Source organism: Schizosaccharomyces octosporus (genome assembly GCF_000150505.1).
Source record: "Schizosaccharomyces octosporus yFS286 unplaced genomic scaffold supercont6.2, whole genome shotgun sequence".
Taxonomy (NCBI): Eukaryota; Fungi; Ascomycota; class Schizosaccharomycetes; order Schizosaccharomycetales; family Schizosaccharomycetaceae; genus Schizosaccharomyces; species Schizosaccharomyces octosporus.
The window spans coordinates 2,022,614-2,047,652 of record NW_013185620.1 but is presented as its reverse complement, the minus strand read 5'-3'; the positions used below and the strand labels follow the sequence as shown (position 1 = coordinate 2,047,652).

The window sequence follows — 25,039 nt, the reverse complement described above, 5'->3', positions numbered from 1 at the left end:
TTTTAATTCCCTGTTTCTCTAACTTAATTTGCTAAACTTTCTCCATGGTGTTCGTATACCAACCAACGACTTGCCTTCTCTACCTACTCCTAACTAAGTATATCGATCCCTCTCTCTACTCTTTCCTTCTCGAGTGAGTCAAATCAGCCTTTTTTTCAGCTTCAAGGATTCTTTAATATTTTAACATAGCCTCTTTGTTTTCTTTCGTAATTTCGTTGATCCTATTCGGTTCTTTGATCCATTGAAAAGAAAGTCGATCCAATTTCCCTGGACGGCTTGGCTAGTTAAAAACTTTTGCTTTGATTTATTCTGCAAATTTCCTTCTTAGGAGTTTAGTAATTTTCTATTTATTGTTATATCCTTTTATTCGAGAAATTATTTCGGGTTACTGATATGGAAAAATTGATTCCCTTAGTCAATCAACTTCAGGACTTGGTGTTCAACACCATCGGTTCTGATTTTTTGGATTTACCTTCCATTGTCGTTGTCGGATCTCAATCTTGTGGTAAATCGTCGGTCTTGGAAAATATAGGTAAGTGCCGTTGTTTCTTGTGAATCAAGAATCAAACTTTTATGTTTTGCTAACAGATTGTCTAGTTGGTAAAGATTTTTTACCTCGTGGTACTGGGATTGTCACTAGAAGACCCTTAATCTTGCAACTTATCAACTTGAAGGAAGAAGAATACGGTGCCGATAATGAGGATAGTCAGCAGGATTCTTCCAATACTGATGGCGCTACTACTTCCTTAGAAAATAGAAGCGACCAGGAGGGATATGCTGAATTTCTTCATTTACCTAATGTTCGTTTCACGGATTTCGGAAAAGTTCGCGCTGAAATCGAAAATGAAACTATGCGTGTTGCTGGTGCTAATAAAGGAATTAACAAGTTGCCGATAAACTTAAAAGTTTACTCGAAACATGTTTTGAATCTTACCTTGATTGATTTGCCCGGTCTTACAAAAATTCCCGTTGGCGATCAACCTACAGATATCGAGTCTCAAACTCGTTCGTTAATTATGGAGTATATAAGCAAACCCAATTCAATTATTTTAGCTGTTTCTCCCGCTAATTTCGATATTGTTAACAGTGAGGGTTTAAAACTTGCAAGACTTGTTGATCCTAAAGGCAAGCGAACAATTGGTGTTTTGACGAAACTTGATTTAATGGATCAGGGAACTAATGCAATGGATATCTTAAGTGGACGCGTATATCCTCTAAAGCTGGGATTTATTCCAACAGTAAACCGTTCTCAATCCGATATCATATCTCATAAGTCTTTGAGAGATGCTCTTTCCTCGGAAAATGCTTTTTTTGCAAATCATCCTGCGTATCGAGCTATCGTAAATCGATGCGGAACGTTTTATCTTGCTAAAACGTTAAGTAATTTATTGGTTGCTCATATAAGAGATCGTTTACCCGATATTAAAGCACGCTTGAGTACATTAATTTCACAAACTCAGTCCCAGTTAGAGAATTATGGCATTTTCAAAATTTCCGATAAAAGTCAACGTGGAATCATACTTTTACAGGCCATGAACCGATTTGCTAATTCATTCATTGCCAGCATAGATGGTAACTCATCTAATATACCCACAAAGGAGCTTTCTGGAGGTGCTCGTTTATATTCTATTTTTAATAATGTGTTTTCCACCACGTTGAACTCGATTGATCCATTGCAGAACCTGTCTATAATGGATATCCGAACTGCTATTCTTAATAGTACTGGTTCTAGAGCTACGTTATTCCTTTCAGAAATGGCTTTTGATATACTCGTAAAGCCTCAATTAGCTCTACTTGCTCCCCCTTGTCACGAATGTGTTGAGCTTGTGTATGAGGAATTAATGAAAATATGTCATTATTCTGGTGACGCTGATATGTCTAGGTTTCCGAAGCTTCAAACTGCCTTGATTGAGACTGTTAGTGATTTATTACGAGAAAATTTGTCTCCTACATTTTCTTTTGTTGAAAGTTTAATTTCCATACAGATGGCTTACATCAATACTAACCATCCTGATTTCCTGGGCGTTCAGGGTGCCATGTCAAATGTGCTTGCTAGAAAAAATCAGCATCTTACTACTCGTCGTCATTCAACTTCTTATTCAAATCCAGTAGTTGATAACACAAAAAATGACAACCCTGATAGTTCGATTACAGACATAGCGAGCTCAGATGATGTTACATCTGTCACGCCTAACAGAAAGTTACAAAATTTCGGATCAGACAACCTTGAAAGGAAAACATTTCTTAGTTACGTCTTTGGTGCCAATAATTCGCTGAAGCGGGGACCAATGCACTCCAAAACGTTGTCCAACGGCTTGCCTTTGAATGAGCCTGTCCATATGCTCAGTGATCAAACCAATACTCAACCACAATCAAATTTTGCAGATAGCTTTCCAGTGAAAATGACTGATCTTTCTAACGAGGTTGAATCCATGGCACTCGAGGAAATGACAGAGCGTGAAGAGCTTGAAGTTGAATTGATTCAAGAACTTATAACGTCGTATTTCATATTAACTAGAAAGATTATAGTTGATCAGGTTCCCAAAGTAATCATGCATCTGCTTGTTAATGCATCCAAAGATGCTGTGCAGAATCGCCTTGTAAGCAGCCTTTATCGTGAAGAGCTGTTTGATTCTCTATTGATCGAGGATGAAAACATTAAAAGTGAACGCGAAAAGAATGAGCGCTTGCTCTCTGTTTATATGCAAGCTAACAAAATGATTTCTAATGTCTTCTGATGAACTTTTCCACCCTCGTTTGAAGCAACGAAATGGTTTACTATTAAATAAATGAATGATGATATATATTCTTTACACGCTACTCTCGTGCTATTAAACTATTAATGTGAAAAGAAAAAAAGGAGTCCAGTCCTATTTTTATATTAGTTTTAATTCAAAGTCGGCCTTATCAAGCAATAAAGAAATATATGAATAAAACCTTTTATTTGTAACCAAGTAATTTAGCATTGGGCGGCTTCGTGGAAGTAATTATACGCAATCAGGATGCCTTGAAAATGACAAAGAGCAGCGATGACTACACATACATGAAACCATTGATGACTACTTCCAAATACATCGTATTTCCCTGGATACCATTTTTCTGGTATTCTGTTTGCATAAATAGTAGCTCCTACAATGTAAAACACTCCTTGAAGAAATAACCATCCGAGACCCATTCTTACAAGTAAATCTTTGATTGTATAAATGAACAGAGCATGTAGTACGGGGAAGATACCAAACAAACCCATAATGACGAAGAGAATGGCTCGAAAACTTCGCCATTCCGGTTGCCTAAAGCGATCCAGCATACAAGTAAATGCAACAATTACACCAATAGAAAAGATTGTTCCGGTATATAACGTTCGAAAATTCGCATGACAAGCAAAGCCATAATGAAGGCAAGGAACAAATGAGCCAACAATCATAATAACTATACCCAGATAATCAAGTTTATTTCCATATTTGGAAACATGACTTGAATGATTTGATATAGTATGATAAAAAGTTGAGCAGAAAAGCATTGTCAGAGCACTAATCAAAAATACCATAAAGACATAGACATCCTGAGAAGTAGTAGTTTCTCGTACAAGTATCCTCTCTGAACGTATAATAAAGAAAAGAAAGATAATTACTCCGAAAAGGTGGGACCAAATATTTATAGATTCATTATGCAAATAGAGGATGCTTTTGAGGCTTCCGAAATAAGAAAATGAAGCAGGCCGGTATGCTGAAATAATATAATGGTTGTCCTGTTGCCAGGGCTCTAATTCGTCCCAAGTTAAGAGAGACTTGGTATTCTTGGAAGGAACAGCCGATTTTTCAATCCTAACTTCACCCGTTTGAATGACAGATGGATCATTAGAGTCAAATTTCTCTTTCAATTTTGCTCCTGAGCAATTGTTGCCTCGATCTTTTAAATTATTCATGATGAAATAGCTTCACAGTAAAAACTCGGTCTTTAGATATCTTTGAAAAATAAAATAAATCTATCGTAAATAAGAAAAATGCATGTATAGATTAAACGACCAAACTACTATCACACGTTAGAAACTTCTCTGTTTTAAGCATTCCATTTTTGCAACAGTTATGGAAATATTTTTACGCATTTTCTATCCTTTCAGTTACAGAAACCACAAATATAATGCCAGTCATACCTTTTATTTTAGCAAACGGTACTAGTATAATTTGTTGCAATTGAAAGGATGAAAAAGAAATGCCAAAATGAAACGATTATATAGTGTACTCTATTTATGATCGGTAAGTCTTGAATAAACATACGCCAAAGAATAAAAAAAGCATAGAAGGCCGCTAATTTTTATTTATTTATGGCTATCCTCATCTTCCGCTTTTTGGGCACGTAGCGTGCGGCGCATTTTGAGAATCAGCGTTATAGGATAATTCTGAATGTAGACTAGATTGAATGAAAAGTACCTGCATACTAGCATAAGAAAACAACTGTACAAAAAGACATATCTATTAAATAATGCGAATTATAATAATCAAAAGGTAAAGAACTAAACGTACAGAATATACATGATATGGCAAACATAAACGATAAACAAAAGTAAATCAAAGTTTCTAAAGGCCCAACGGAATAATTAAGTAAATGGTAGAAAAAGTGCTACTCCTTCAAAAGGTCATCTTCCATCGTATTATCACCATCAAAAGAGTCATCAGCTTGCTCCTCCATGTCGGTTTTATCGTCCTCCATATCAGCGTCTAATTTATTAAAACTGGCGGCAGATGTACTTTCAGATTGCTTAGAAGTTGTCTGGTTTTCACGATCATTTTTCACGTTCTCTTTCAGCGTTCTGGTCTTTTTCGTCATCTTGTCAGGCGTTTCATTATTGTCTCCATCGTACTTTTTTCCTCGTTGATGACCTTTAGAAAATTCTGCTTCATCCTCATCTTGGGTATTGGCATCATCTTCCCCATCAATTTGACTTGTTTCTTCAGATGTATTATCGTCATTCAAATCAATTCCTGATTTTGTACGTTGCTGCTCAGCATTCACATTGGATTTGACTCCTCTAGCTCTATATCCAGACTTCCTGCCATTACCACTTGCAGCGGTCGATCCATTTTTTCCTTTACCTTCTGATAAGGCCATTTGTTCTTGTTTCCAAGCGCGTAAACTCGTCTCAGAAAACAGGCTGTCAAGAGATGCTGACTTAATCTTCTTCGATTTCTCCTTGGTTAATCCTCTAGACCATCCATCTTCGCTTTCTAACCATTCACGCCATTGCGAAAGTCTGTACCTCTTTATTTTTTCATAAGGTCCGGTATAAACAAGCTCAGAATTACGAGCAAATACATCTTCCGTACTAGGTTCATAAACTATTTTCACAGTATTGATAGGTATCGTGAGCGCCAAACCACTTCTCAAGAAATTCGTGAGTATTGCATGAGCATTGCGCACTACATAGTTGTTCTCATCTTCTTCGTTAACATCATCAATTGGTAAATTCCGATGTAAAAAAGGGACTCGAACTTGTTCAGGCAAAATGCCCTCGGTTGGACTAGACATTATATAACTACCAATATAATAGCACCATTTTTCGGCATCAGTCTTCAGATTCGCCATAGTCAAGTCCTCTCTTCCCATAAGGCGAATAGCCGATTGTTGAGTTTCCGAGTTCCAATCTATACAACACAAGTCTTCATCAGGTCCAAGAACGGTTTCCGTTTGTACACGATACATAATTTGCTGCCGAGGACTGGTTTTTCGCTGAACCCGGTCCCTTTCGAAAAACATAAATAGTTGTGCTATTCGACGGTTGCCGGTTATCGTATGCAGTTGTTTCATCAAAGAGCCGATAATTTTTTCAACAGTGTACATCCTAAATCCATGAATCCCATATAGACATCTCAATGCATCTTCAAATCCATTTTGATCTATCTCTCCTTCAATTATACGCTCGCATAGTTCTAGAGCCTGACCGTAAACGGTATCTGACGAAGGAAGTGTGAATCCCAAGCGTTCTGAAGGATCTCGAATAAGCCCTAAATCAAGTGCTACAGGGTTGGGCTTTATACCGTGCTGTTTCTGGTATGCTTTCTCTTCAAGTCCTTTTAAATGCTCTAATCGGGTGTATAAGATATGAAATAGTCTAAAGAAACAATAAAGTCCCATATTGCCAAACAAATTGAAAACATTACGCTCAGATAATTTAGTTCCGTCATCCAGCAAGGCCCCATCCGAATCGGTAAATCTACAATTAACCCAAACTTCCCCACTGGAAAACATGGATGTTGCCGTTAAATCAGTAGGTTCTTCATTATCAACGGAATAATCATCAACTTCATTCGGCTCGGGAGTTTCTTCAGTAGATTCTGGTGCAGACTCTGATTTTATGCTTCTACTTTCCCGAGGGCCTTTCTGTGATTTTTTGAAAATATCCTTCAAAAGTCCCAAGCCATTATTAGCACCATGAGACGTAGGGGTATTTGAGCGTCTACTTTTATCAAGACTACTCACTTGTGATTCAGTTTCTGACTCATCGTCATTAAAATGACTAGGTAAGAACTGCTCAAATGATTCGTAAGGAATGTCAAAAAATATCGATAAGAACGAACGTAAAAAGCTAGAAAGTTTTTCTCGGTCTTCTACAGATTGTGTTGAGACATGCACCAAAAAAACACCAAACAATCGAGCCATATCAAGAATGATAGACTTATCCTTGTACTCAAATAAGTATTGGTAGGAAGGGGCTGTTTTTCCTACCTCTGTTTCGGTTTTCTGTTGCTTCGATAAATTCCGAAGCTCTCCAATCAAAAACTTAGGAGTAGTGTTTTTCTTGTCAGTAGATTTGAAGGTAATACCTTGATGATCAAGGCTACGGTAGAAATTCTTCTCTTCAATATCGTGCCAAAGCTCATTCCAGTGCTTTTGCAGACCCCTCCATTCGCGGTCCTTCTGTTTTAGTCGATTTAGCACAATGGGAATAGTTATGGCAGGATGTTTTTGTAAGTTTTCAATAACCTCTTGGGCTGCCTCATTTCCATAAACTTTTTTGATGACTTTTTGATAAATACTAGGAGACTTACCACCAAGTCCAACAGGCAAAGTCCAGCCTTCTTTCTCATCCTCAGTTAATTTCTGCATTTTACGGAAGTTCATTTCGAGAAGTTCGATAGCTCTCACATTTGCTCCAATATGACGATCATACTTGTATCTTTCTTCTTCTAATCTATGTAAAGACTCCTCAAACTGGTTTTTCCGATGAGCAATAAAACCTGAATCTTCGGACGCCAATGTTGGATGGCTTACCCAAGCATCATTTAGGATAGTCCAACATGCATCATCTCTTCCCGAACAAGGTAATAATAACTCAATTTTAGGTAGTAGTCGATAACTTGGACCATAACTCTTACATTGGGTTAAGTCAACCCTAGGTCTTGGAACGGGAATACAATCGTTAGGATCCCACTTTACTAAGTCTTTAAGCCAATTCAATAAGTGCTCACTTTCATGGAGAAATTTTTGGCAACGTTCGACTAAAGCATTTTTATCGAATACTTCTTGAGAATATAATTCAAGGAGTTTAATAAACTCGTTATATTTGGATTCGTTGACCAAATATTGACGTACAGCGTCAAGAAAAGCGAGTTCTGTGAGGTTTTTGTTTTGAGCAATTGGAACATTGAAAGCTCTTGGGCTATATTCTTCGGCAGTTTGGGTTGCAGTTCTCGTACGCTTTGCATGACTTCTAGTATATACAGCTGGTTCGACCCGACGCTTTTCAACATGTTGAGTTGGCTTTGAAGGAGCTGGGGGAGCAAATTTTCCAATGGGAGGGAGTGAGGAAGTAGTGGTTGCAGGAGAAACTTTAGAAGCTTGTGCTGAAGAATCAGTGATGGCAGCAGTCGGTTTCTCCTGATTTTCTGAGGCAGCTTTTAGAGAAACATCTGGCAAAAATCGCTTGAACTCCTCTAACAAATCAGGTGCTTCTGCAAACAGTTGGGAAACTTGATAATAAACGAGTTGAATGGGACGCTGATCATGCTGATAAGACTTCAGTATGTCCAAGAAAGCATTGTAAGCTTCAGGCTTATGGGAAAACCTATTTTTCACGTTATTTACAAAATTTATAGCATGATCCAAATCGGCAGCTTGTTTCACAGATGCATCTACAGATGGAAACGAAGGAGGCATCGGAGAAGGAGAAGACTTATATGGAACAGAAGTAGATGATTGAGCAGAAGGAGGAAGTACACCAGTGGATGGAATAGCGGGTTGTGGATTCGTTGGTTGGTAAGCAATTGGCTTTTGGTAACCCTGAGGCAGTTGAGCAGTAGCATGAGGACGATTCCAATCCGTAATTACCAGTGGACCTTGTGGTGTTGTGATATGCACGGCTGGAGGTTTACCATACTCAGAAGGACCAAGTTCAATCCCGTAACCAGGTGGTAGGAATGTATTAAATCCCTGTATTAATGCGGGATAACCAGAAAATAAAGCGGACACTCGGGTAATTACCTCGGGAGTTTCAATCCTGTTCAAGTTAGTAAGATATTACAAAACTGGCTTTCACTTTTATAACAGCACGCTAAGAAGCTAGAGCAAATTGAATATACATACGCCTGCGATTTGAACTCTTTCATTATATCAAGAAATTCATTATAAACTTCAGGTTCGTGGTGGAATTGTAACTTCACCAGGTCCAAATAAGATAAAGCATCAGTTACATTTAATTGCCTGAACTCATTGTTGGCCGGTGATGGTTGACTTGAAGGGCCGGATGTAAGAGGAATATTTTGATTGGTAACAAAAGGAGAAGCAGAGGATCGCACGTTCGTGGTACGAGACATATTGTTGTTGTCTCCTGAAGGAGCCACCATTGCTTGTGATGGATAATCTCCGTTTGTTTTTACTTGACTTCCAGCTGCCGCAGCAGAAGAAGCAGCTTCGCCTGGATGTGGTGGAGCAGGATGACCTTGCAAATGCGGTGATGGACCGTAAACGGCCAATCCATGGCGAGCGGGAGGTATTGATGCTGTAGGAGACGGTGCTATATTTCGATAAAGGACACGTCCGGTAGTAGGGTCATATACTGGGCTTACAGAATTATAAACTGGGTAAAGAGTACCTTGGGGACTGGTATGGGTAGGTACTTGAGCATAGAAGGGAGCTGAGCAGTTAGTAAAACTTTTTTAAAAAAGAAGTAATAAGTAAATTAATAGCAATATACAATCCGCCGCATGATAGTGTTTATTATCATTTCTGGTGATGCATAACTGCATATTATTAGTATTTACGTACTATTCGTTGGATGATATGCCATGGTTCCAGTAGGAGTCACATAAGATCCTGGGTAATTAATAGCTACATTTGGATAATCTTCAATCCTCTGACATTGGCCTAAATGCGCATCTTGCCAGTCTTTTGCCATCCCAGTGTTGTTGGTATTGTACATGTTCTTGAGGACCACGTAACTTGGTGGTTCCTCATTACCGAGGTAAGCGAAGCAAACGAGGAAACATATTATCCCATGAGGCTTATGATTTGCTGCAGTTGACTTCACTGTAAGTTAAAATTTGGTTTTGAGGTAACATTTAGCAAACAATAAACAATGCCGAAGGGTTTATGATGAAAAAAAAAAAAAAAATCGAAAAAGGAAAAAATAAAGAACGAAAACTGATAACATAAAGGTTTATTTCAAATTTGAGCTTATTTCTTGCCATTTTCTTTTTGGAACCTTCAGTATGCTCCATTTTTTGTACATGTCTTTACATACATATCCATCCATACCAAAGTTAAGTTTAAGTGAGCAAAGAGTAAAAATAAGTACATTTGTGTAGTTCAAGGACTCATTTTCAATTAGTTATTCAGACATCGAGAACTAATTCTGAAGTGTCATTTTGAAGCATTAGAAAAACATTTAAAACCATTACGATAGGAAAAGAAGCTTGACATGACCTAGAAACTGTACCAAAGATAGAAGAGCGAGAAACCTTTTGATATTATAAATAAATTTCATATTTATCAGCATTTATGTTGCCTTCTGGATTTTGAGTGTAAATCATATGTATATATATATATATATACATATATGTAATAAATCGGTATGTGGGCTACCAAAGAAGAGAAACGAGCCTTCAACAATACTCAGTTTATAAACTAAATATTTAGAAATTTTTTTTTTTTTCTTGTAAATTGCGATTTTATGAAAATACGTATGGTTGTTATTGCTTTGCTTACACTTTTCAGAACCAAATAAATATTACTATATTAACTTAATGAGCGAAATAAGGTATTCGCGGAATGATTTCAAGTTCAACGTCCGTAATACCAATAAAACATGTAAATATTCTGTATATTTATTATGAAAGAGGAAAAGAACATAATAAGGCTACCAAAAAAACCATCAATGAAAGAAAAATTACTGTGTATTTACACATTTAAGTATTCTACTATCAAGGTTAATCAGACCCCAAAACAAATGGTGACACCAGAATCCCCATTTGAACCTGTACTTCTCCAATATCGTATAAGCATTTGCTTTTATTCTTTCTTTTCTGGATGTGGTAAGTATTATAATCTATTATAGGCCGAATGTGGTTGCTAAACATTTCTATAGCGGTATTTTTGGATACATCAACTATTTAGTTGAAAGAGACCGCGGTTACATCCTTGATACACTTGTTAAAGGTAAGGAACATTATACACTATGAATGAAAACAACGTGAAAAGGGGATATTCATGATAATCCACTCTTGCGCATTGGATGGATGAGTGTTTGTGACAGACTAAACATGACTGTACTTGGCATGGTCTCTTTCATGTAAAGTGATCAAGCAAATTGCCTACATACCTTTTCTTTTATAAAAAGTATCCATAGCTGACACATTTATTTAGGATTAAAGCGACTCGAATACCGTGGTTATGATTCCGCAGGCTGTGCTGTTGATGGCGATGAGGACCAAGATGCATTGATGTTTAAAGAGGTTGGTAACGTTAGTCAGTTAGAAAACACCATCAACAAATCCAATGTCAATAAGGATACTAAATTTATCAACCATTGCGCTATTAGCCATACTCGATGGGCAACCCATGGTCAACCTTCTCCCATCAATTGTCACCCTCAGCGCTCAGATGTTCATAGCGAATTCATTGTTGTACACAATGGAATTCTTACAAACTATCGAGAACTGAAAACTGTCCTTGAATCCAGAGGCATGACTTTTGAAAGCGAGACGGATACGGAGTGTGTCGCCAAGCTCGCAAAATTTATATACGATACTACGCCCGGCATTGATTTTACTTCGCTCGCTAAACTCGTCTTTCGCGAACTGGAAGGAGCGTACGCACTTCTCATAAAGAGCAGTCACTATCCTGGTGAAATAGTTGCAACTCGTCGTGGTTCTCCCCTTATCGTAGGTGTAAAGAGTTCTCAAAACCTAAAGGTCGATTTTGTTGATGTAGAATTTCCCGAATCTTCTGATGGCCTTCCTGGGGCCGCTCCTAATGCTCTACATCCCCGGTTTTCAAAGACTCCGGGAACAAGCGGTATGCTCCGTGGTGACAAACCAGATTTGCTACATCGTGCGCAAAGTCGAGCATTTGTAACGGAGGAAGGTGTACCAGGACCTATTGAGTACTTTTTTGCTTCCGATGCTACTCCCATCATAGAATATACCAAGCGTGTGATGTTCCTTGAAGATGATGATATCGCTCATGTAAGTGATGGTGAGTTACACGTACATCGACTTCGCCGTGAAGAAGGAATGAGTACCACGCGCACGATCGAGACACTTGAGATGGAAATCATGAGCATCATGAAAGGCAATTACGATCACTATATGATTAAGGAAATTTGTGAACAACCCGATAGTCTACTCAATACGATGCGTGGTCGAGTAAACTTCGCCGACCGAGTTGTTACTTTGGGTGGTTTAGAAAGTTACTACGATATAATTCGTCAAAGCCGACGTTTGGTTTTTATTGCTTGTGGTACTTCTTACCATTCATGTATCGCTGTTCGTCCTATTTTCGAAGAGCTCACTGGTATCCCAGTAGTAATAGAGCTTGCTTCCGATTTTATGGATCGGTGTCCAAACATATTCCGTGACGATACTGTCGTTTTCGTCTCTCAATCTGGTGAAACCGCTGATTCCCTGTTGGCCCTTAATTTCTGTTTGGAACGCGGTGCTTTGACGATTGGAGTTGTTAATTGTGTTGGTTCTAGCATCTCAAGAAAGACGCATTGTGGTGTCCATATTAACGCTGGACCTGAAATTTGCGTCGCCTCGACAAAGGCTTATACCTCTCAATATATTGCTTTAGCACTGATGGCTTTGTATCTGTCCCGTGATTCAGTTTCTAAGGCAAAGCGTCGTATTGAAATCATTGATGGCTTAGCTAAAATTGGTGAAAAAGTCCAAGAAGCTCTCCATCTTAGTGCTCGACTAAAAGAATATGCTTCACAACATCTCCTGGAAAAAGACAATATGTTAATAATCGGTAGAGGATACCAATATGCTACGGCAATGGAAGGAGCTCTAAAGGTGAAAGAGATTTCCTATACACATGCTGAAGGTATATTGGCAGGTGAACTTAAGCATGGTGTTTTGGCATTAGTCGAAGAAGGCTTGCCCATCATAATGCTTGTCCCTGATGATTTTCAGCATCCGAAAGCGGTGAACGCACTTGAGCAAATTAGAGCCCGAGGTGGGAAGCCAATTGTCATTACCACAAAAGACTCAGAAATGTTTAAGGGTCTTTCCACTTTCATTGTCCCTAAAACGGTTGATTGTTTACAAGGAATTTTAAACGTCATTCCTTTTCAGTTACTAAGTTACTGGATGGCGGTGTTACGAGGACATAATGTCGATCAACCTCGAAACCTCGCCAAGTCTGTAACCGTGGAATAATAGACAAGATAGAGGTATTCTGCGTTCTTTAAAAAATCTACGTCTACGATTAAGTAATGGTTTAATTTATGTTTTTGTATATGACATATCTGTTTGTCATCAAAACTTTGGAGCTAGAGAGGAAGCGTTACTAGTTTTTTTCGTTCATGCATAAAGCTATGTTGAATGATCATCTATTACCATCCAGCTAAACCATGTCTCTGCTTTTTTACTTTTAATGAATACCTTCGGAATTTATAACAATAGGTCTGCATCTCGTCCCTTTGGCTCAATGGCCAGTATGACCTTTTAAATGGATATGATGATATATTTTCTTTTTCGAAAACGTTGTGTAAGCAAGTCTTTTATACGTAGCGGATGTATGAATTTGTTGAAGATGAAACAATATTAAATTTTGCAGTATCGGCAAAGAGACTTGAACAATTATGAGAGTTCTTTTATCGTCGCTTCACATTGAAGATTATGCTGCTAGAATAAAAGCTCTAGTTTGAGGGAGGGGATCTTTCGGATGGTCTTTTCCTATAGAATGAGTATACATTTATGTTCTACTAGTAGTTTCTTATTTTTTCCATTTTGGAAACATCGCCAATTTTTGTTCTCTTATTCACTTAAAAAATCTCGTTTCAATAAAACATATGTAAAATAATTAGCCTTAAAAAAATTTATGTGATATCGTTGCATCTATTCTACTTTTGTTCAATGACCTCAACCCAGTAGTTGTCAGGGTCAAGAAGGAAGGCAATATCCTTCATTCTGCCATCGGTCAATTTCTTCTTGAAAGGGAGACCCTTTTGCTCAAACTGAGTACAAGCAGCTTGGATATTGTCCACAGAAATACAAATGTGACCATATCCCTTTGTTTCACCGTCGTTGCCATTATGATAAACAGCACCTTCTTGCTTCTCAGTGCCCCAATTGTGAGTCAACTCTAAGATGCCTTCACGGTTATGACGGGTCTGGTCTGAAGGATAAGCCAAGAAATAAAGAGTAAATTGACCATTGGGGTGATCAGACTTGTCAATGAGCTTCATGCCTAGCTTTTCGTAAAAAGCAAGACTGGCCTGAGGGTCCTTCACGCGAACCATTGTATGGTTAAAGCGGAAATTCTCAGTGTGAGCAGCTGATTGTTTCTCGTCTTGAGAAATCAATTCAATCCAGTAGTTGTCGGGATCAAGAGCAAAAGCAATGTTCTTCATTTTACCATCACTAAGCTTCTTCTTGAATGCAACGTCTTTGGATTCAAGGTAGGCACAGGCGGATTCAATGTTGTCAACTGAAAAGCAAATGTGACCGAATCCACGGTGAGGGTCATTGTTTCCGTTCACGTAAATAGGTCCTTCTTCCTTTTCTGTGCCAAAGTTATGGGTAAGTTCCAAAATTCCTTCACGCTTAGAACGCTCAACACCGTGATGAAGAGCAGAAGCTCCGTCGAAAGCCAAAAATGAAAGCGAAAACTGGTTTTCTTCGAAAACCCACTGGTCAATCAACTTCATACCAAACACTTCTGTATAAAACTTGAGACTCTTTTCCAAGTCCTTCACACGAATCATCGTGTGGTTTAATTTGTATGTATTAGCATTCGTAGTAGCAGCCATTTCCTATGTTCTGTTTTATTGCTTTTTCTTGGTTTGGTGTGCTGCATTCTTTCTATAACTGCTACTAATTTTTCCGAGTGATGTCACTAAATTACCATGACCTTGCTAGAAAACTCTTTAGTGTGTTGACGAGTTAATAGCCTCACTGTAAAAATAGATTCTTACAAAGAGATAATCGATCATATCAATAATTAAACCATTAGCATGATAAAACGTATTACCGTAAAAATTTAATATGATAGATGAGCAGCATTTACTGTTTGTCGACTTTCTTATCCTTTTGTTATTATAATCTATTTAAATTAATTGAAAAAAGAAAAAAGAAAAGAAAAGTGTCCAAAAGGAGAAAAAATCTGCTCATAATTTCATGTTTGGATTTTAAAAAACAATGAAAGCCAGCAGAACTATCGCTAGCTATCAAAAGCTTCAAGTACACCCTTGATTATTTATTTCCACTTAGTACGTACAACACTGCATATAGCATTTATAACGGTAGAACGATGATCGCCAAACTATAGCAGAAGAACCAAAAAGAACGCTTTGATTAAAACAAAGGTCCATAGTCTAAGCTTCTCATGAAACAAACAAGTCATAGTAAGATGAAAGCCATTAAAGCATCAAACTCCATCGTTGATTTTGTCGCTTCATTGAGTAATGTACATTTCCGGAAAGTTGTAAAGACACAGGAAAAAGGATTACTTACGATCTACTGATGTGTGCAAGTAAAATTGACGGATTTTGAAAGAAAATACGAGACCCAGGAACGCAAAGAAAGATACTATAGCAAAGGTAATTGTAAATCCATCCACGTAAGATTGGACGACGAGGTTCCGAATGTTTTCTGGAAGACTAGGAATGATGCTGATACTCTCACGCAAACGTTGAATAAGTTCTTCTTTTCCAGGAACGCCAGCAAGTCGTTTGGACAGGTTATTCATTACAAATGTCAATGTAACCGTCTGAGACAGACTAATACCAATGACACTACCGGTAGCGCGGAACAAGTAGGAAAGCCCCGTAGCCACCGCTTGATCTTGGGGAGCAAGAGAGCTAATAATAGCAATTAGCGTGGCAGTCAAATTCATACCGTAAGAAGTTCCCGAAAGACTCAAAAACAAAGTTACCAGCAATAAAGGAATGCGTTGACCAAACGACGTAAGCACACTAAAACCAACGATACTGGTCCACAAGGCAAAATACCCAAACAAAATCAAAGGGCGATACCTACCCGTTTTCTTCATATAAAGACCTCCTGTCACAGATCCCAATGATGTAAAAATAACATGAGGAAAGATGCGTGCTCCTGCCTCAGAGGATGGCATAAACAGTACAGCTTCAAAAAACAAAGGCAGTTCATAAAGAATTACAAAAGCACAGAACGCATTAAAAAAATTGCAAAGGCAAACACTTAAGGGAGTTTTTTGCTTCAAAATATGGACGGGAGCGATCGGTTCTAGCGCGACGTTTTTCTCTACCCAATAAAAGGCATAAAGGAGTAATGCAGATGAAATAAACAACCCAATGATAATTGGAGATAACCAAGAATAAGCATCTCCAGCCCAACTGAATGTCATAATCAACAAACTGGTTCCACTGACAAGAAGAAAGCTCCCGAGATAATCGATTCGTGACAGCAATGAAACATCTGAATCTCGGACAGTCGGGTTTATACGAACTCGCCAAGCAACCACAATCGTTGAGATTATACCAAGTGGGATTTGAAAATAAAACGCAACTCTCCAACCCCATCGCTGAGCAATTAGGCCACCAAGCGGACCGCCTAAGCTACCGCCAATTCCCCAAATAACATTGGTGAATCCCTGCCAAGTACCTCGCTCACGGAGAGGCACTATGTCGCTTGAGATAATGGACGACATGGTCCCCAGACCACCTCCACCTATACCTGCAATTGCACGAGCAATGCAAAGCCCAGCCAAACTACTAGATGAACCACACAAAAAGGTTCCAATTGTAAAAGTAACGTTAGCAAAGACAATAGCAGCACGACGACCAAAGATATCGCTTAATCGTCCATATAAAGGTTGGAATGCCGTATTCGTAATTAAATAGGAAGTAGCAATGTAGGAAGCATTATTCAACAAATTGAATTCACTACCAATAACTGGATATAAGCTAGCAACAATAGTCATATCCAAGGCTGACAAGAAGCCGCCAATCCACAATGCCGGCAAAATAGTCCACTTGTTTGGAAGCTTTTCAGCTTCACCTTGACCCTCTGTTCTTGACCTCAGCAAGGAGGTTTCTTCGGTTGGTGCATTAGAATTATTCATTATCACTATGGCTCCTAACTCATCAAAAATTTACGAAAACAGACGGGATTAAGTTATACCTTATATAGCTTCACAAAATAAAACAGGAAGACTGGAATATATAAAGCAAATGACTAATTACGAGTATTTAAAACAATTAAATAGACAAAGCAAAATTTCAAAATTTGAATCAACAGATCGTTGAAAAAGATCTTTGAGATATATCAGCGAGAAACCGGTTGTTCATTCAATCACTGTAGACAATATCTTGATATAACCTTTAATGTTAGGTTAAATTCAAACGCTTTATCAAAATGAAGGCTCTTCAGTTTAGGACAAAAGTAAACAAACAACTTTCAATAAATTCTTTGGAAAATTAAGTCGTTAATTGCTCTTACCACATTCGTTAATTGCCTGTTTCACCACCTATACACATTGGAAACATTCCGAGAAATTGGGAAAAGTTGAAATAAGTACAACTCTAGTTTTAATATATGTTGTGCGTGATTGTTGTTATTCAAATTCATATTTGTACAAGTAAAGAATCCGTTTAATGAGACCTTAAAATCTGTTTGATAAAGCGCGTGGCAATTGTAATATTCCTAGTGAACATTCCATCCAGGTTAAGTAGACATTATCACTGACCAAAAGTAAAAAATTTTACCCTGGAGCTACTGATTTTTCTTAATGTAAGGCTACGATCACAACGACCCTTACAAACAAAAGAACAGCTTAATTACCAAAAACAATTTTCATTAATGTACCCGAACATTCAAAACAGATATATATGTAAACATATATAGGTATTTTTCCAACAACTATTTCACCAAACAAAAGAATTGCTTGGCTCATATTTCCATGCATAATCATCATAAATAGATTCATATACCACTTTCGCTGATCCAATTATCAGTTAAAAGCAGTTTTCTGACTCATAAATGTAGGAAGTGACTTCCAAATATGGACTAAGAAATAAGGTAAATGAGCGTGAACCAGTTACAACCAGAGAAACCGGCATAGTAAATTAGCACATCTACATATAAATAATTCGTATGGATAAGCACGAACATCGGAAACTGAAAAGCAAGCAGGTGAACATATCAAAGAACGAAAAAAATAAAACAAATGATCGCATGTAAAGTTCTTTTACTTCTAAACACAAGAGGTCAAAATTGATTTCACGGGGGCCTTTTTATCTTTCCTTTCCATATAATTAACGTTTACCATGCATAATTCTTTGCAAATAGTTATCAGCATTTGATGTGCTACTCCCTGGACCTCCCATGGCTCCGGATGAACCAGGATTCATAGGATCTCCATAAACATCAGCAGGCGGATACACACCTTCAGAAGGCATCATTGCATTGTTATACCCTGGTACATAATAGCCATTGTTCATGGACATATTGGGATCGTAATTCATAACGCCAGGATAATTCATTCCATTCATTGGCATTGCGGCACCTTGTTGAGAAACGTCACCATACTCCATCCAGTTATTACCCATAGGCATCTGATAATTGTTAGACTGCATTCCCATATCACTTTGCATGAATGGCTGTCCCGCGCCTTGAAGCTGAATTTCACCAGGAGATGAGGGAACCAATCCAGTTGGTTGTAATTGCAAAGCTGAAGGTTGGGCACCATACGAAGAAACGGAAGAAGGATTATATACATTTGTTCTTAAATTATACGGATCTGCAGAAGATTGAGAGTAATTTACGCCAGAAGCACCATACTGAGGTGCAATAGAAGAACCAAGGTATTGGGATGAAGGAGTTGAAGTTGCGTCGTTTGACTCTGCCAAAGATAATTTACTCATATCTGGCATTGAAATATTATCTGTTGTGTTAGGATAAGAATTACCGTAGTATAAATTGTTGGTATTAGCAGGATAATTCGTAGTTCCTGTCATCCCAGATGTTGAAGGCGTCGGCGAGGAAAAGTCATAAAAAGGATTCGAGCCTGTGCTGTTTGGGGGGATTGTATAATCAGCGCCCAAAGGATAATTATAGTCGTAAGAAGCAAGTCCAGTATGAGAGCGTTGCAAAGGTTGGGCAGGAGGAGGTGCGGCGGATGACGAGCCTGTAGTCTGTGGGTACAGGCCAGAGGAATCTAAATTATAAGAAGGCATATTTACGTTTTCATAAGAAGTTGTTGCTGCAGGTCCAGTCGAAGATGCCTGTAAGGGTTGATTGGGTTCTACTGGAGCCCTAAAAAAGGGGCTTGAAGTGGTTTCAACTCCGGGAGCAACTGACATGCCTTGATTTGTCATAGCCATCATCTGCTCAAAAGGATTTAGCGTAGGAGAGGTCACACGCCCTTCACCAGCACCTGTGCCATCGTCATCATCACCGGGTTTTGAACCATCTTCAAAACGTACATGTAAACGCTTGTTTCTTCTAGAAAGACGTGCCGAAGGTAACTTTGGCGCCTTATAAGATTTTGAGCTTGGCATCGAGGACGAGGACGAGGTAGGATTTGATGGGTTTTTTTGCATTTCCTGGACAATTTTTTCCACGGCACCATTAACTTCACCGTTTGAATCTTCCAACGCTTTCAAATTTATTATATCATTCGTAAATCCCATGTCATGGATAGTTTTGAGAGATACTTTGTAATTAGGTTGAGAACTTGAAACACCAGCAGAACTGGCGGATGAGTTGCTTCTAGGGGGCAAAGACGGGCCTTTTTGGTTTGGCGTTTCCTCTAAAAATAGCTTTTTTTCATATTTGTCGCGAATATATTTTTCCATTACGCTGGAAAAGGTGTTAGTTGCAATGTTTCGAAAGCATTTTTCCAAGGGTATAATAAATGTGAACTTACGTATCATCGCTATGAGCATTCATAGGTAAAGGATGATCCAAAGGACTGGGATTCCAATAACGATTGGCATTTAGATTTCCCCAATCACGCATATTCTAAATTGTAGTTAGAAAAAATACTAAAAGTATCTCTCACGCTTCAGCTTACATTTACTTGATCATCTGTCCATTGGTCGAGTGATACTGATTTTACTTTGGAAATGTGAGACCCAAGCTTTCGGTGAATTGTTGCACATCTCAGACATAAAAAGATACCTATCCTTGTTAGACAAAATCGCTTAAAGATTCACCTACCAATATTCCAGCTGGCCCATTGAACACCGCGCGTATGACAGTCTGCACAAATGTTGTTTCCTGGTACAGACTGAATGAGATGCCGAATTGTGGTTTCATTTCGCCGGCCAGACATACCCAAAGCCTCTCGAAAGAAAGCAAGACAAAAATAAAGCTATTTAAATAAACAAAGAAGAAGGCTCCGTTCTTTTAAGTCCGTCCTTTTGGTATATTTGAAAAACGGATACTAGACTAAGAGTACTTTACTTAGAGGACGACAGCTTCCTTTAAACTAATACCTTCAGGAACCTTAAACCATTTAGCAATTTGTGGTATACATCAGTATTTAGTAAACAATGTAGATGTAAGTTATAATGAATTTATTCTTCTTTTTATACATCAATTCACCATAGTCATTTGGTTGTCTGCTTGCTATGCCTATGCAAGAAGTTAAAATGAATTGATGGAACTGTTATAGAGAATTAATTTCGCTTTTATAACACAACTTCTTTATTGCACATTCTATGGCTTATGATATAGAAACTTACGAACTATTTACACAAAAAAATAAATAGATAAAAATGTTTATAAGTCCAATATTTCATTAACAAGATTTGTAAGTATATTTAAAGAATGAAGACTTTAATTCAAGATGTGATCGTTTTGTTTCACATTAATCTAGAAAGCATGTCTATTTAAGTTTTATAGCTTTTGACATAAATAACGCGATTATTAGTAATTTAAGGATTAAAGTAGCGTTTGAGACCATTATTTTTAATAGTTGACCGCTCTTAATACGACATTCTCAGAACGTTCCCTTTCAGAGCCACTAGAGTAGAAGGGCTTGAATTTTTCTAAGTCAGTAGTTACACCGATTCTGCCATCTGTCAAGGTCAAGAGTTCCAAAGAATGGGAAACGCCATTGTCTGAGTATTTAAATTGGAATTGTCCATCATCATCCTTGAAGATTTCCAAAGAATATGCTTCCCTGTCAGCTTGGTCCATTCTGTAAATTGGTTTCACATCGCAGCAAGTAACAATTCTTTTGCTGTCAGAATCATACACGAATGTATGCTCACTGTTTGTGTAGTTGGAAGATGCGATGGCATAATTGTTTTCATCCAAATGCACATATGAAGGAGAAATATCGTCATTCAAAACCTGGATACGGAAGGAATTATCAGAGTTACAGCGGCTGTTGCATGAAGGGAAGGAGGATGTTGGAGTGGGAACATCTACCAACACGGTGCCGGTTTGGGTACTGCTCGCAGTCGCTATAGTAGAGGTAAATCCTTGGGAACCGGAAGTAGTAGTAGTAGTCACCCAGGCAGGTGTAGGGATGTCAACTAAAACGGTACCAGTCTTAGAACCCTCAGCGGTAGCGATGGTAGAAGTAAATCCTTGAGAACCGGAAGTGATGGTCTTGGTAACCCAGGCAGGTGTAGGGACATCAACTACTACGGTACCAGTCTTAGAACCTTCAGCGGTAGCGACGGTAGAGGTAAACCCTTGGGAACCGGAAGTAGTAGTGGTAGTCACCCAGGCAGGTGTAGGGACATCAACTACTACGGTACCAGTCTTAGAACCCTCAGCGGTAGCGATGGTAGAAGTAAATCCTTGAGAACCGGAAGTGATGGTCTTGGTAACCCAGGCAGGTGTAGGGACATCAACTACAACGGTACCAGTCTTAGAACCTTCAGCGGTAGCTATGGTAGAAGTAAATCCTTGAGAACCGGAGGTGACAGTCTTGGTAACCCAAGAGGGACTAGGGCTAGGAGTATCAATCAACACAGTTCCAGCGGAAGAGCCTGAGGGAGTAGCAATGGTGGAAGTGAATCCTTGAGAGCCAGAGGTGACAGTCTTGGTAACCCAAGAGGGACTAGGGCTGGGAGTATCAATCAACACAGTTCCAGCGGAAGAGCCTGAGGGAGTAGCAATGGTGGAAGTGAATCCTTGAGAACCGGAAGTGATGGTCTTGGTAACCCAAGAGGGAGTACCACTAGGAGTGTTAACAGCAACAGTGTTGTTAGGAGTAGGGCTAGGGGTGTCAATCAACACAGTTCCAGCGGAAGAGCCTGAGGGAGTAGCAATGGTGGAAGTGAATCCTTGAGAACCGGAGGTGACAGTCTTGGTAACCCAAGAGGGACTAGGGCTAGGGGTGTCAATCAACACAGTTCCGGCGGAAGAGCCTGAGGGAGTAGCAATGGTGGAAGTGAATCCTTGAGAGCCAGAGGTGACAGTCTTGGTAACCCAAGAGGGACTAGGGCTGGGAGTATCAATCAACACAGTTCCAGCGGAAGAGCCTGAGGGAGTAGCAATGGTAGAAGTGAATCCTTGAGAACCGGAGGTGACAGTCTTGGTAACCCAAGAGGGACTAGGGCTGGGAGTATCAATTAATACAGTTCCAGGTGAAGAGCCTGAGGGAGTAGCAATGGTAGAAGTGAATCCTTGAGAACCGGAGGTGACAGTCTTGGTAACCCAGGAAGGAGTATTACTGGGAGTGTTAACAGCAACAGTGTTGTTAGGAGTAGGGCTAGGGGTGTCAATCAACACAGTTCCAGCGGAAGAGCCTGAGGGAGTAGCAATGGTGGAAGTGAATCCTTGAGAGCCAGAGGTGACAGTCTTGGTAACCCAGGAAGGAGTATTACTGGGAGTGTTAACAGCAACAGTGTTGTTAGGGGTAGGGCTAGGAGTGTCAATCAACACAGTTCCAGCGGAAGAGCCTGAGGGAGTAGCAATGGTGGAAGTGAATCCTTGAGAGCCAGAGGTGACAGTCTTGGTAACCCAAGAGGGACTAGGTGGATGAGGGACAAGGCTTGCACTTGAAGTTATGGTTGTAGAGATGGTAGATCCAGAACTAGAGATAGTAGTGTAGTAAGTAGTTGCTGAGGTAGCGGTAGAGGTTTGGCCTGTAGCCGTTTCCGAGTTAGGGACAGAAACTTGACCTGTTCCACTTGACGATTTACCAGTAGTCACTGAAATCGAGCTCGAATGTGTAGGTGTGTCACTTGAAGAAGTGGGTGTATTTATCAAAGAAGAAAATGTGCTGGAAGAAGTCACCGGGGTGCTGCTCGAAGCAACAGGGGAAGTCTGCAATGAGGGAGAAGCTGGGGCGCTTGATTTGTTGATGGCACTGGTAGAATGAGGCTTAGTATTCGAGGTGGATGCCAAAGGGACACTGGATTTGGAATGAGGCGTGGAGCTGACTCCTGAGAGAGTACCAGATGTTGGAATAGCAGGCTTGTTTCCGGTTAATGGCCAGGATCCAGAAATAGGAGTACTGTTGTTGAGTATTACCGACGAAATACTTGTTGTTCCGAGAGTTAAAGTCTGACTAACTGTTTTCGTATCACTTTTTCCAGTTGATCCAGAGACAAGGGTGGTGGTATCTGTATAAGCACTGGTTATGCGATCAGTAGAAATGCTTGAAGGATATGGAGATGATGCGGTAGTACTACCAGGGGTCAAACTGTTTACAGATTCAGAAGAAACATGTGTTGCTTGAGGTGGTGGTACACTTGAAGAACCAGTTACAGATGCAATAGAATTGGTAGGCGAGGTGACAGGTGTAGGAGCAACGGAAGTTGAGCTTGGCACGCTGCTTGATGACTCAGTATTTGAAGCAGGAGTGGGTGCACTATTCGTTGGTGAAGTGGTAGATGAAGGACTAGCACTGGTAACAGTAGTAGAAGACGTTGGGCTTCCAGGTGAGCCACTAGAAGTTAAAGAAGAAACAAGATTCGTAGCAGCCACGCAGGGAAGATGCGAAGTAAATGGTTCATAAGCAGTCGTGGTAATGGTAGTAGTAACGAGGCTCCAGTAACTTGAGGCAGTAACGGTTTCCTTTGCTGAATAAAGGGTGATATTAGAAGACAAGAAGCTGTCGTAGGTACAAGTCGGAACATCGAGATTGACAGTAGAAACTTCATCTTTGGTGGAATTCGAGTAAAGCGCTCTCGCGTAAAGGGAGGCTTCCTTTTGGTCTATAAACTTTGCAAAGGAAGGAGAAACGAAAGAATAAAGAAAGAGGGGAAGGAAAAAGTACGTAAGTAAAGACATCATAATGTAAAAGAAGTCCTAAAAGAGCGAATAAAAGGTGGAATGCTTAAAAAGAAAAAGCGATAAGAATGTCGAGTTGATGAAAAATGAAGAAGAGAACTAGTAAAAAAAAGCAAGAAAATTCTAAAAAATATAAAAAAGAGCAAAAACTCTACAAGAAATGAACAAAAACGTGATCTTCTCAAAACGCAACCAAACGAAGGTTAAGTATCTATAGTTTATGCAGAAAAAGTCGTAACAAGGAATTTAAAAAAAAATTATCATCAAAAGTGGATGCAAAAAGGAGTAGTAAGAAATATGGACGGGATAGGGAAACCAAAACCCAGGAAACGAAACACGGACACTTCAGAGAATCTAAACAAACTCAACAAGTTATCACAGACGTCTATTTCGCTAGCGAGTGTTTAAAGGCTTTGTATTTCTTACTGAATCTTCAGTGTAGAACAATGGTTATTGTGTGCCATTGTCTTCATTATATATACTATTGTCTTTTCCATTATGTTTCATATTGTTCTCAATGTTTTAAAAGAAACAAAGGATCCTTTGAAAGTCATTAAAACGCGTTTTCTACTTGACTGATTTGGGACCGTAATGGTGCTAGAGAAAGCATTAGTATCCCAAAACGAAAGTATCTACCCCGGAAGCGACACGACAAGTAACAATAAATGACATTTCAAGAAACAAAGTAAGTAAACAAAAAAGAAAACAAAGCCTGGAGCATCCCAAATTGGAGAATAACAAAAGTAAACGGGCCTTTTGGAGAAAAGAATTAAGGGATAAAGTGATTCTTATTACAAATGAGAAAAACATCGATACCAACTTGCGAGCTTATTGGCAATGTGAACGCGAATACTCGAAAAGGTAAATTTATGCACACAAAAATTGTTTTCAAAGAAATAAAGTATTCTTAACAATGTTTACCTTTGTTTTTTTTTTTTTTTTTTTTTTTTTTTTTTTTTTTTTTTTTCAAAAACGAAACATAGAATGCGCGGTAACTCTTTGGAACTTTCCAAAATATACAAACTTTTATCGACGACCTTTTTCAAACACATTATTGGTTTTAGCATAAAACGCAGAAGTATTTTATGTTCTTTTACTAACGAGACTTCATGTAAGATTACCGATATGGGGAAAAATGAAGATAA

General features: G+C 39.0%; 8 protein-coding genes across 8 annotated transcripts; 2 read left to right on the top strand and 6 right to left on the bottom strand.

Annotated features, from left to right (window-relative positions):
• The first annotated feature begins 45 nt into the window (after positions 1–45).
• Positions 46–2,945, top strand: SOCG_00353 (dynamin Dnm1). The gene is made up of 2 exons (XM_013162773.1): positions 46–532; positions 598–2,945. The coding sequence occupies exons 1-2, from the start codon at positions 394–396 to the stop codon at positions 2,736–2,738; spliced, it is 2,280 nt and encodes a 759-aa protein (XP_013018227.1). The 5' UTR covers positions 46–393; the 3' UTR covers positions 2,739–2,945.
• Positions 2,752–4,392, bottom strand: SOCG_00352 (hemolysin-III family protein). Its single transcript, XM_013162772.1, has 2 exons — positions 4,154–4,392; positions 2,752–4,032 (listed from the first exon to the last, which is right to left on the bottom strand). Exon 2 carries the CDS (start codon positions 3,923–3,925, stop codon positions 2,960–2,962), a length of 966 nt encoding a protein of 321 aa, XP_013018226.1. The 5' UTR covers positions 3,926–4,032; positions 4,154–4,392; the 3' UTR covers positions 2,752–2,959.
• Positions 4,335–9,403, bottom strand: SOCG_00351 (Clr6 histone deacetylase complex subunit Pst1). The gene is made up of 3 exons (XM_013162771.1): positions 9,262–9,403; positions 8,581–9,130; positions 4,335–8,494 (listed from the first exon to the last, which is right to left on the bottom strand). Exons 1-3 carry the CDS (start codon positions 9,389–9,391, stop codon positions 4,621–4,623), a joined length of 4,554 nt encoding a protein of 1,517 aa, XP_013018225.1. The 5' UTR covers positions 9,392–9,403; the 3' UTR covers positions 4,335–4,620.
• Positions 9,404–10,280: 877 nt separating this feature from the next.
• Positions 10,281–13,541, top strand: SOCG_00350 (glutamine-fructose-6-phosphate transaminase). Its single transcript, XM_013162770.1, has 3 exons — positions 10,281–10,526; positions 10,580–10,650; positions 10,858–13,541. The coding sequence occupies exons 1-3, from the start codon at positions 10,522–10,524 to the stop codon at positions 12,870–12,872; spliced, it is 2,091 nt and encodes a 696-aa protein (XP_013018224.1). The 5' UTR covers positions 10,281–10,521; the 3' UTR covers positions 12,873–13,541.
• SOCG_00349 (glyoxalase I) lies at positions 13,393–14,512 on the bottom strand. Its single transcript, XM_013162769.1, has one exon. The coding sequence runs from the start codon at positions 14,465–14,467 to the stop codon at positions 13,559–13,561; it is 909 nt and encodes a 302-aa protein (XP_013018223.1). The 5' UTR covers positions 14,468–14,512; the 3' UTR covers positions 13,393–13,558.
• Positions 14,513–15,162: 650 nt separating this feature from the next.
• Positions 15,163–16,758, bottom strand: SOCG_00348 (vacuolar membrane amino acid uptake transporter Fnx1; the record flags this gene model as incomplete). Its single annotated transcript, XM_013162768.1, has 1 exon — positions 15,163–16,758. The coding sequence occupies one exon, from the start codon at positions 16,756–16,758 to the stop codon at positions 15,163–15,165; it is 1,596 nt and encodes a 531-aa protein (XP_013018222.1).
• Positions 16,759–17,449: 691 nt separating this feature from the next.
• On the bottom strand, positions 17,450–20,172 carry SOCG_00347 (GTPase activating protein Ucp3). Its single transcript, XM_013162767.1, has 4 exons — positions 19,857–20,172; positions 19,711–19,817; positions 19,564–19,658; positions 17,450–19,496 (listed from the first exon to the last, which is right to left on the bottom strand). The coding sequence occupies exons 1-4, from the start codon at positions 19,969–19,971 to the stop codon at positions 17,951–17,953; spliced, it is 1,863 nt and encodes a 620-aa protein (XP_013018221.1). The 5' UTR covers positions 19,972–20,172; the 3' UTR covers positions 17,450–17,950.
• Positions 20,173–20,609: 437 nt separating this feature from the next.
• On the bottom strand, positions 20,610–23,897 carry SOCG_00346 (cell agglutination protein mam3; the record flags this gene model as incomplete). Its single annotated transcript, XM_013162766.1, has 1 exon — positions 20,610–23,897. One exon carries the CDS (start codon positions 23,895–23,897, stop codon positions 20,610–20,612), a length of 3,288 nt encoding a protein of 1,095 aa, XP_013018220.1.
• Between the last annotated feature and the right edge of the window lie 1,142 nt (positions 23,898–25,039).